We start from the raw sequence: 12,080 nt of genomic DNA, 5'->3' as shown, positions 1-12,080 counted from the left end.
TCTTTGCTTCCTCCGGCGGGAAGAAAGGAGGGAGGGAGCGTATCGCCGCCGCCGCCGCGCCGATTCGGCATCGACGTCTTCCTAGGGATTCGCGATCCGTTCGGAGGGGAGAATCTCGGCGTCGGAGGAGGAATCGGAGCCGCGGTCGTGCCGCTGGTTTGGGGAGGAGATGGAAGTCGGCGATGTGTTGCAGGAGCTGCTGAGCGTGGAGGTCGAGCTTCAAGACGTCCAAGGTCTCTCTCTCTCGCTCTCTCTATGATGGTCGCCATTAGCTGTTCCTTGCTACGCGACGACTGCAATTGATGTCAGGAGTGAAGCTTCTGATTTTCAATCAGGAACGGCTTGAGGAGCACTGTGATCATTTGCGAACAAAACTGAATCGTTCTGCTTATGCTGAGAATTTGGGTTCATGAAAAAATCAAATGGGTCCTGTAAAAATCGAGGCTTTGTGCATTTGTTCGTCCGTTTAGCTTGGCCGCGTTTTTGGCGTTGCTGTTTGTTTTGATTCTTTGCGGACTGCAATGCAGACCAGATAAAGGTTTTGCTCGATCGGCAAGAGAAGCTGTATGAGCGGCAGTCTGAGCTGAAGTCGTTATTGGAAGCGTGCGAGGATGTCGGGAGCCCTGTGAAGGATGGCGCGTCGACGTCGGCGGAAGATTGGTCGGGCGTGTTTGACTGGGATGCTCGAGCCGACGACGTCAAGTTCAACATTTTTGGGATACGCAAGTATCGAGCGAATCAGCGGGAGGTCAGCGCTGGAAATATCCGTGTTACTGTTTGAGTTGTTATGCTGGAGGTTAATAGTAGGAGCTGAAGTTCTTGCCTAATTTTGGGATCTTTCCAATTGATTTTTTGCTCTGTATACTTTGGTTAATCTACATTAATGATCACCCTGTGATTTGCCTCCCAATTTGAAATCATATAGATCCGTTCCCTTTGTTAATGTGAGTTTTTACAATCATATCATAGTAATTGCTGAATGTATTTATCCGTATAATTTTTTCTTCAGAGTGAATGCAATGAATCTGAAGTTTCATACACTACTGTTCTGACTCAGTCTGCTGAAAGTCAGACTCATTGTCATGTTTTCTTCTAAATCGGTCAACTGTGGCTCTTGTCATTACTTTCATACAAATATCTGCCTGCGCAATGTATTTGTAATGGGCATGTGTTACTGTTACAATTTCCATTTGTTGCCTTAACCCAACGTGTTCCCGAGAATTACCAGTTCCTTGTTTCCAGATCATAAATGCCATTATGAGTCGAAGAGATGTCCTGGTCATCATGGCTGCTGGTGGTGGCAAAAGCCTCTGCTACCAGCTTCCTGCCATTCTTCAGGAAGGAGTTGCCCTTGTTGTCAGTCCATTGCTTTCTTTGATTCAGGATCAGGTTTTTTCCTATTTTCTGTTCCCTTGTGAATATGTTATACTTTGTGAAGTTCATTAGTGACATAGACTTATGCAAAATTACCATTGCTTAGGTGATGGGTCTGGCTGCATTGGGCATTCCGGCACATATGTTGACATCAACTACTGGCAAGGACAATGAAAAGTTTATATACAAGGCGCTTGAAAAGGGTGAAGGAGAGCTGAAGATACTATATGTTACTCCAGAAAAGATATCCAAGAGCAAAAGGTTCATGTCAAAGCTGGAGAAATGCCACCATGCGGGGCGTCTTTCTTTGATAGCAATTGATGTGAATATCTGAATTTTCTTTCTGGTTTTGGTCTTCAGTGATCTCTGAGCTATTTTGGTTTTAGCAGCCTATGTTTCTGTGTATGTAGCAAGGTGATATGACTTACCACTTCGAACTTGAAAGTTATGCTACTTCATAACGATAGATAGACAATACTATCATAATGTCTTAAACCAAGGATGGTGGGCCAGTTAGACTGCTTCAAGTGATAACAAGCTTACGAAATGTAGTTTGACCAATTTTGTTGATCCGAGTTAGGTTGCTAGTGGGGCTGCCTTAAGTTGACACTGCACCTAAGGCTTGTCCTTTAGCATTTAAACTGGTTTTGACCAACCTAGAAGAATCAGCTTGCTAGTTTTGGTATTACATTGTTCATGGAGCAGCACCTAGGATTCAAATCGAGGACTTCACTATGAAGGTAAAATTATCAATGACGTTTGATCCAGTTTACGTGTACCTTATGTTAAAAGCTGGAAACATGAAGTACGATGATTGTAGTTTGGATACAATGAGCTTTTAGAAGGTGTGTGATTAGTCGCAGAAGTTACTGGATAGCACTGTCCAACTTTGATTTTGTTTTCTTCAGCTGCTACGTCTCCGTTGATCGTCTTTAAAGTAGGTTTAGTCTTGACAACTGCTTACTCAGGATAATTGGTTAAGTAGAGAAACTTAGAAAGATTGTAATTTTAGTGAACTTATAGTCGGTCAACATCTTAGACTTGTCACTGCAAAAAAAACAACATCATAGATTTGTCAAGATGTCACTTTGCTCATCTACAGAGGGCGACACAAGAGGAGGAAGTAGAAGGAAATGTCATTATATTTTCTTCCCTTTGGTGACATTGATCATGCACATTGACATTGCCTTTTAGGCACTTGTCTTTCGTTATCATAACCTATGGACCATTAGATTAAGCATGCTTTTGCAGAGTCTAATAAATGCCACTTCAACTAATTGAATCTTGATGTCAATGGCCTTCTTGCTAAGGTCGAATATGGTCATATAGTTGGTTATACTAAGTCCTTGCTTGTCTGTAAACTGCAGGAGGCACACTGCTGTAGTCAATGGGGTCACGACTTTCGGCCCGACTACAAAAACCTTGGTATCTTGAAGACTCAGTTTCCCAACGTTCCTGTGGTTGCTTTGACTGTATGTCTTCTCATTTCTTCTTTCTATTGATTTTTGGATGACATGGCTACTTTTATAGTTAAATGTACTAATTTAAAGAATTTGCGATCTCATGAAAGATTGGTTGTCTTATTTTTGCAGGCAACTGCTACATGGAAAGTGCAAAATGATCTGATGGAAATGCTGCAGATCCCCAAGTGTGTTAAGTTTGTCAGCACTGTTAACAGGCCAAATCTCTTTTATATGGTATGTCATTGATTGATTTATTGAATCTTTAATATAACGCTACATACTAAAGAGCCAACATTTATTATGGACGCGCTGCAGGTACGAGAGAAGTCATCAGTTGCTAAAGTGGTTAATGATGAAATTGCTGAATTTATACGAGAATCTTATCCCAATAATGAATCTGGAATAGTTTATTGCTTCTCTAGGAAGGAATGTGAACAGGTTAAGTCCATCCTTCAACTCCTTTTTTCACTCTTTTTCTGGAGGTGTATTGTTTACTGTTTTTCACTGGATAACATTCTTCCAATTCACTTGCAAGCGGGGCTGCAAACTGAGATTAATTTTATTGTCTCATGCTGGTGTTTTAGATCATCGAACTCAATGTCCTTTCATCAATTCTATTTCTTTCGCCATTATGTGCTCTGTTTATGTTTTTCTAGTTATTGGCGGTTCAGTATTATAAATTCACTAACTAATTTGCATGACTAATTCAAGAAAAACATTACTTTGTTACTTGTTAGACTATATCTCCTTGTAACAGTTGATTAGAAAAAGAAGGTCAAGAATTTATGTGGGGCATTTCTTCATTTCCCCTCACGTTTAGGCTCAAATTTTTGGTTCACAAGTGAAATTGATAACATGGACAATAATGTCGCAGAATTGACAGAATGGATCAAATAAATCTATAGTGTAATATGGTGCACCCAACATAACAAAGACTGGGAAATTTTCTAAAGTTGTTAGGATTGGCGGCTTCATAGTAATAAATAGGTCTTTGTGTTGATTTAGCAAAAAGGGCGATGTCGTTTTCTGTTGAGGTTGCCACATACCATTTGTTTTTAGAATCACTTTTTTTTGGTTCTTATTACAACAATTGGTGAAGTCACTGAATTACTTTTCTATGCTTACGTATCTGTACTTTCTTTGTAACTAGTATTAAATACTCACTTCTGACATGTATGGTGTAGAACAGGTTGCAAAGGAGTTACGAGATAGAGGAATTTCAGCGGATCATTATCATGCAGATATGGATGTAACTGCTCGCGAGAAAGTTCATCTGAGGTGACATGGCTTTTGCATGCTCACTTTGGAAGTCAATAAGTTCCACGACTCTCCTGTCTATCTATCTGTCTGTCTATGGCTGTTCACTTGCAAGATTCTGGTGCAATTCTACCTAGATTTGACCGACAGAGGCTAACAGCATTATCACCAGCGCATTATCAATGAGGATGGCTGGTTTATGTTTTTGTGATAAATCAGTCTCGTTCTGTCCAACTGTGCTATTTCATTATCTTAATCAAACTGAGGGTCTCCAAGTTTTATATGAGCTTTATCTGCTGCTAGAAGAACATTACCCTGAAGTAGAGCAGTCTTTTGACTGTAGCTGAACTAGCGTGATATTTTTGACAATGTGTTCAACCTCCAAAGTTGTGGTTTGCATCTTTAATCATACTACTGAGAGTAGATTGAAAATGCTTAAACATAGTTAAGAAAGAAATGATGGAGCACACAGAGACAAACAGGCGCACACAGCTCTCTACGATTCTTCAATCTCCCTTCCCCTGCCATGGAGATAGATAGTTAGCTAAAGGTCCATTTACCCACTCGGGACATTTTTTTTTTGGCATAGATGTGCTTGACCCTTTAATGTTTGTCCGTTACAGGTGGAGCAATAGCAAGCTGCAAGTAATTGTAGGGACGGTATGTATATGCAGATCAATTATATCCTTTTATCTAATTCACTTTACCATACTTTTTTCTCATGGTTGTAGGTGGCATTTGGAATGGGAATCAACAAACCTGATGGTTAGTATTGCAAAATGCTATTTATATGCACTGATTTCTTTCTCAAAGGTCTTTTACTCTTTGAATAGGAATTAGCTGGTCATGCTTATTAATCTGAAGCAGTCTTTACATTTATAGCTCCATTTCTGAGCATTAGAAATTTTTTACTAAGCATACTCTTTGACAATGTTATCTGCCAGATTTACCTCATTTTAGAGTTCTTTTGGCTAATATAGGTTGCTATGTAATTCATCTAATAGAGCAGCTGATGTTGATGGAATCATGGGAAGGCTAATAGATTTTTTTTTTCCTTTTCGGGTGAAGTAAAACCCTTTGTCATCACCTTTTATTGTTCCCTGGATTAACTAAACTTAGCTTCTTGCTAAATGAAACACATTGAAGAGATCTTCTGCTGAAACTAATGTTCTGTGCATGAATGGACATTCAAGGTTGAATGCCTTGTGTCACATCTGAATTTGTGAAGATGAAATAATCTCAACCCTTGAATGTATTATAGATCAAGTATCTGTACTGAAGTGCCACGTCCGTCTCCTGTGTGCATGCTCTCGTGTGCTTGTGTGGAGGTTTTGGAAGTTGCCATCATTTCTTTAAGAGATTTTTAGCATAGGCTCTCATGTATGTGGCCTTGTTTGTGGAACCCTTAGCAGCCAAAATATTTAATTTCTCGGTTTATGCATATATCTGTCCAAGCACTTCTCTTTTTAATCTGACTTCAAGTGTTAATGCTATTTCCACCTGGTTTTGTACTTAATATCATTATTTCTCGTAGTCAGGTTTGTCATCCATCACAGTCTGAGTAAATCAATGGAAACATACTACCAGGTTTTCAACCTTTACCTTCTGAACTGCTTTAGATAAAATTCTTTCTGTAACACCCTTTACTTCAGGAAAGTGGGCGGGCTGGAAGAGATGGACTTCCTTCAGAATGTTTACTATATTATAGGGCTGCAGATGTTCCTAGGCAGGTATAATTTTTCTTTTAGTTACTTATTTTCATATTCTAGTGCACTGTTCATCCATGAGATGTTGGTCTTTCTTGGACAGAGTTCGATGGTCTTCTATGAGAACTCCGGGTTGCAAAACCTGTATGACATAGTGCGGTACTGTCAGGTATTGTCCTTTTTTCCCCTCCTAGTGCTGGATAGGCTGATGATCTTAGCAGTTTTCAATTTTAAAGCTAGGGTGCCTTGTACAGCCATGCGGTATAAAATAAATACATGTAATTTAAATAGAATGTTCTTGTGCATAAGGGAACCAAATTGCTGGTTTTGGTAATTTTGGTAAAAAAATCAATTTGAGCGTGACAAACTTATAATGCTAAGAGTATGTGCCCATAGGATTATGGAGGTCGATATCCCATATGCTGGATTATTCCTCCTCTTACTACAATTGGAAATACTGCATGGCAAATATCGGTAATGATATTCAAATGTTATGCTCCAATCCTTACTATGTGAAAGTGTCCCCAAACTCATGGTGCAAAGTTCGGACACTTTGTCATGGTCCCATGTCCTTAATTTTTATAAATCGCCAAAGCAGACATTGGAATCATACCTCACCCAACACTTTTCCGAGTGTATTAACATAAGTAAATGGATAAGTTCCCGTTGCATTTGCACATTCTGGTGATGGATGTGGTAACATATAAATAAATTTCAAATTTCCTACTCATTCTTCCTAGGATTTTTTCATTTTCGTCCTTACTGATTAGTTGCTTCATGTTGTCCACGGGCAGACTAAAAACTCTGACATTTTTTCTGCTCTGTCCATCTTAATTACGATTATTTATGACATTGTGGATGTCAAGGAGAATAAAATCTTCCACCTGAATAGTTGTAGCTGAATAGAAAAGTAAACTTTTATTTCTATAATAGCCTTAGAGATCATCAAATTTGTGAATTTAATCTCTTTCTAAGTTGTTTCTGGTGTTACAGAGTAAAAGACAATGTCGACGAAGTGCTTTTTTCAGGCATTTTGCTGAAGCAGTGCAAGACTGCAATGGTATATCTGTTTATTATGATAGTTAGTTCAATAGATAATGCTAGAGATGCTACAAATTTCTAGTAAGACTGTTTACTGGGTGAGATGACAAAATCATATGTTTGCACAAGCAAATTATCTCCTGTAGCGGTCTTGCTTGTTTGACTTCTAGTACAGTTTGTCACTTCACTCAGTAAATTGATTTTAGTTGATTTTCTCTGTATAACCGGCATTGTTTTAGTTCAATGTCCTAAAATTGTTTAATGACTAAATCATGATTTCACTGCCACAGGAATGTGCGATAACTGTGCCTTCTCTAATGAGATCAAAGAGGTGGATGTATCTGGTACATTACCTTGGACTTTCATTATTCATTATATATGCATTTAGCTTTTAACAAAAAATTGATAAAGATTCAGGTATTGGATCTTATCTTTTTTCTCTATGGTTTTTCTTTTCCTTTCTATGACCATATATGTTCCTTATATGTGAGTTCATTTTAGAGATGTGAATTTCCCCTTTTTGATCGTTAAACCTTACAGTCAAATTTGTTAATGTTAAACCAATGTGGTGTGGAACTTGGGCCTCACTCATAATAGATTGCATCCAGATAAATGGAGTGGACAGACTTAGAAATGGAAGTGCAAAGGGTTAAATATCTGTAAATTGCACGAGAATAAATCCTCTACAAAATTTTCCCGCTGCTGTGATGTCTTTTTGTTTTTTCAAGAATGACATGTTTTTTCATTTTTTTTTGCATCAAGCTTCCTACTACCTTTTTTGCTTTTGATGGCATTCTTTTAAAGCTGCCTTCTAGCATGTTAACTGGTGGTCTTGTCTGCAGGTCATGCAAAGCTTGTTATTTCTTTGCTTCGAGATGTACAGGAGAAGGATCAGAGATTGACCATGTTGCAGCTGGTTGATAAAATAAAGACAATGCAAAAGGAGTTAGGTGAATATCAATATTATATAATAAATGCATGTAACATTAAAATGAACGCATACTTGTTGGGTTTGTTTGTGAAATTCTCTAGCGATTTGAGTACTTCTTTTGTGAATATCGATTTGGTGATATAAAAACCTAAAATGTAGTTCTTTGGCCCTTAAGCTTGATGGCTTCATCCTCTAGTTTAACATGATATTCCGACGGTAAATCAACTGCTTAGTATGGCTATGTTATTTGTACTGAATTGTCTCTAAATTTGTAGCAGTCTTATATGGATTGCAGCAAGGATACTCATGTCGAAGTAATAAATGATATAAGATATGTGCAAAGATACTTGAAAGATTGGGTTAAATCTTTAGTTATATAGTTAAACATACATCTGCATGGGAGAAAGCAATTTAGTCGTCCTGGGGTCTTTTCTAGAGACGATGTTATTTGGTATCAATCAAACAGCTTGGCAATCAGCTACAAACGGATGGGTTTCTGTAAATCGGGTTTCCTTTTGTTTCAATACTGATAAATCTCCTATTATGTGAGTTATGCTATCCATTTATTTTGAATGATCCGTTTTTCTTGCTTGATAACGCCAACTCTAGGAGTCTGTAGCTTCCTTTTGCACCTTCTTCCGGCTTTATTTTTTCCTCATGTTATCTTTTCTGCTGTATATCTTCTCCAGGTTCTGATCTTAAAAAGGAGCAATTAGAGCAACTTGTGATACAGTTGATATTGGATCGAGTGTTGGTAAGAACTTGTGATACAGTTGATATTGGTCCTGACATTTTAACTTATTTTTGTGACTTTTCTGCTGCTTTATTGTCAGTTTGTCTGGGATAAGAAATAGTACTCGGATCTGTGTCCATGGTGGACGCTAGAGAAATTCTTAATCACTCTTGCTAAATAACGGTCTTTTGATGTGGTTAATTTTCGCATAAGTGACGACATAACTGAATTTTAATATCTTTCTAATCTTCTGAGAACTGCTTGAGATAAGATGTTACACCTGTGTGATTTCCTCATTCTAGAGTTCTTTTTTTTTCTTGTGAAGACCTTCCTTGATATATACACCTGCTAGTAACATGTTCAAACTCTCTTGGTGAGTTCTACGTCTTGTTTTGATTATGTAGAAAGAAGAATATCAGCATACAGCTTATGCCACAAATGCTTATGTGACAGTTGGACCACTGACAAAGCAAGTTTTGCAAGGTATGTATTCTAACACCGACCATTGACAAATGCTCTATCTTAGAATGTTTAAGGTCGCAAATGATTTGCCTATGTGGTAGGCCCAACAGCTTCTGTGAGAGAATGGGATGTATTCTAACACTTACAGTGCTTATTTTTACACAGGAAAGATGATGATTAAGCTTGAGGTTTTAAGCAATCAGAAGAGAATGAACGACAATGTCAAATCTACTAAGCGCAGCCTCACCACCTCTGGTTTAGAGTTTAAACTTGATGAGCTACGAAAGGAACTCTCTTCTATTCATGGGGGAATATTACCACATTCAGTCTTGACAACTCAACAGATAAGTATGATTAGCGCCATAAAACCCAGCTCAATAGAAGAGGTAAGTGTTGACAATTATTTGCATTGAGAATTGTTATCTCCTGGTTCAAAGTGTTGAATAAATATGCTTACTTTCTTCGTCAAGAAGAGCGTACCTGATTATGTTTTCTTGAAGATGAGGAATGCCATTGGAACATGTATTTTGGAAATCTTGAAAGTCAAGTGTTAATCATATCAACCGAGCTCATTTTTCTGACTGCATCCAAATCTGAACAATCGAATGATAGAGTAACTAGGTCAACTTGATGGTTTGTGTCCGATCAGATTGGTGTTTTTTGACCAGTGTACGATTGGGGAGAAACATGATTAGTTCAGAGCTTCTTCATTATTCAGGCTAAATAGCTCAGAGAAGTTTTAGTTTCCAACTAATTTACTGAATCCAGTGATATTGGTAATTCATTAATCGTGTAAAAGGTTAATGCCACCAAAAAGATGAAAAGAGTTTGCTTTGTGAAGCCTGCCTGAAAAATGGACTGGCCCCTAGCTAAGTTAGTGCAAAGTGGTACAGTTGAGTTTGGTGATCTTCATACTACCTAAGCTAAGGAGACAATTTCACTGCATCTCTTTTTGGGTATTCATTGTCACTTGGACGAGGACTTACTACCCCATTAATTATTCTGGCAGCTGGAGAGCATAATTGGGAAGCTCAAGTCGAAGAAGTATGGGAGTAGAATTCTTGAAGAAGTCGAGAAGTACGAAGGCTCTGATCAGCCTGACAAGAATTCGTCGCATAAAAGCCAAAGCACTGATGATAGACCATCGAAGAGACCAAAGACGAAAAAGCCTCTTGTTCTTATAGAGACAAGTGAAGACGAAGCATGATAATTATCTCGCATCTCTCGAACCATTTTGTCGAAGTACCGTGAAACTACTCAAATGGATGGGAACTAGATAATGCGAGGTAGATTCGCACGCTATGGTCCTATTTGTAGTTGCCTCGAACAGGTGCATTTTGATCTATCCAATATGTATTCCTCCTCTTGGTGGATGCACCTTTGGCGGATCGGTTTAGTTGTTCATGAGTAGCTTACTTGTACTTTTGTGGCTGGGTCTCCAATAATGCAGTGCTTAGGTTTAGGGCCTCAAATTGTGACTCCCTGGCTGTTTCAGGGAGTGTCAACATTAGCCGAGGATGCGACGAAGAGTTCTTGCTTGCTAGCCTCTCTTCTTTCCCGCTCCAGTACCGTACTTACACTGCGAAGGTCGATGATTGTTTTCGAGAAGGGGCCATATGGTTTATTGTGCAGGCAGTAAAGATACCGCATGATCTTCCGGAGTTATGGGAAATGAGCAGCAGCTGCTCGAAGAACTTAGTTTTCTTTTGGTGTAAAGCGACATACTCGAAGCTTGTTTACCTAGAAATCTCTTTCATTAAGCCTCTTCTGAACCTATTTGTGTCGAGCAATCCTCTCTCCAATTGTGCTCAGATCGAATGCACATTCGTAGTCTGAAAAGAAGCTTCATTCGCACGGTCACATTTAAGACTCACTCATTTGAGCCCCCGATAAAATTTAGCCAACGTGACACGCATCGAAAGCGCATTGAAGTTCCTTTTCTAATTGGAAGGATCGTGCAACGGCGGCCTTCTGTCTGAAGATGTTGAAAAGAGTTTTGAAGGTGTTTTGTCCGCCTCCTGTTAATGATATTAAAAACAGGTACGTTAAAAAAAAAGCCCATTAGCGTAGTTAATTATCATAATTAAAAGAGGACTTAGGTTGGAAAAATCGAGTAAGAAACATTGATTGTACTCTAAAAAAAAAAGGGTATAGGGAAGCAATTGCCTTGATCGCTCAAATTTGAGGATGGAATATCAAAGGATCAATATCACGAAAAATTCTTAATTGGTGTATATATGACAAATTTATTCAAACTAATTTTTGGGATATTAAAAACTTTAAACTGGTACATCCGTGACAACTTTACCCCAAAATTGATATGGATTTTCACGTGTACTTGCCATGTCCATTGAGTTAATGCATGTATCATCTAACTTAGCAATTTCATAGAAAATTTGACAGAAGTTAACGGAGGTAAATATGTCATGAGTATATCAGTTTATGGTCTTTGGTGACCTAAAAAATTAATTTTGGGTATTGGTTTGAAGTTTTTGGTAACCTAAAAAAATTAGTTCGAGATAAATTCGACACATATATACTTGTTTAGGACTTTTGGTGGTATTAGCTAAAGAATGGTTTGGCGATTATCCCCTTCGATGATATTAAAAAGAAGGGATGAGTGTGTTGAAAGTTTTAAAACCCATCACGAAAGTGCGATCGAGTAATAAAATTTTTAAAAAACGCAATAAAATCCTAAAACTTGTTGAGTTGGTACAATTTTTAGGGAAAATGACACAACAAATATTGAACGTTGGCCTAATATGCAATGTGGTCCTTAAACTTTTAACTTGTTCAATATAATCTTTGAACTTTAATTTTAATGTGCAATTTGGTCTCGAACTTTTAATTTGTTCAATGTCATTCTTGGATTTTGGTGCATGTTCAATTTAGTTTCGAAGGCTATATGAAAATGTTCAATGTAGTCCTTCCATTAATTCGAGCATAAGGAGTCAAACACCGCCCTCCTCTCTCTGTCTGTGTCTCTCTCGCATGCTCAAAACGAGCGACTTCCTAAATTCCGCTTGCTCAATCGTTCCCACGTCATTATATCTGTGTTGATGGCTAATTGGCTATTACATATAGGTACCTATAAAAAAAACACTCCATTAACG

The 12,080-nt window shown here is 38.2% G+C and overlaps 1 protein-coding gene across 3 annotated transcripts; it reads left to right on the top strand.

The window, feature by feature from the left end:
* Positions 1–10,720, top strand: LOC115690006 (ATP-dependent DNA helicase Q-like 2). 3 transcript variants are annotated; one of them, XR_008817960.1, is made up of 21 exons: positions 1–233; positions 528–748; positions 1,243–1,389; positions 1,481–1,696; positions 2,742–2,846; positions 2,967–3,071; positions 3,153–3,275; positions 4,027–4,115; positions 4,718–4,754; positions 4,826–4,859; positions 5,629–5,681; positions 5,747–5,824; positions 5,904–5,969; positions 6,794–6,860; positions 7,132–7,185; positions 7,684–7,791; positions 8,462–8,526; positions 8,910–8,988; positions 9,133–9,353; positions 9,977–10,297; positions 10,463–10,720. XR_008817960.1 is itself a non-coding variant. In XM_030616224.2 (20 exons), exons 1-20 carry the CDS (start codon positions 170–172, stop codon positions 10,172–10,174), a joined length of 2,130 nt encoding a protein of 709 aa, XP_030472084.2. In that variant the 5' UTR covers positions 1–169; the 3' UTR covers positions 10,175–10,330. The 3 variants fall into 3 exon arrangements, 1 of the variants encoding a protein (XP_030472084.2); XR_004006786.2 differs by having other exon boundaries at positions 10,418–10,720; XM_030616224.2 differs by lacking the exon at positions 10,463–10,720 and having other exon boundaries at positions 9,977–10,330.
* Positions 10,721–12,080: the final 1,360 nt, after the last annotated feature.

This window comes from Syzygium oleosum, unplaced genomic scaffold, assembly GCF_021117445.2.
Source record: "Syzygium oleosum isolate NSW1041296 unplaced genomic scaffold, Sole_v2.1 Sole_v2.14, whole genome shotgun sequence".
Classification (NCBI taxonomy): Eukaryota; Viridiplantae; Streptophyta; class Magnoliopsida; order Myrtales; family Myrtaceae; genus Syzygium; species Syzygium oleosum.
Note: the sequence above shows the minus strand (reverse complement) of the source record. Positions and strands in the feature narration are given on the sequence as shown.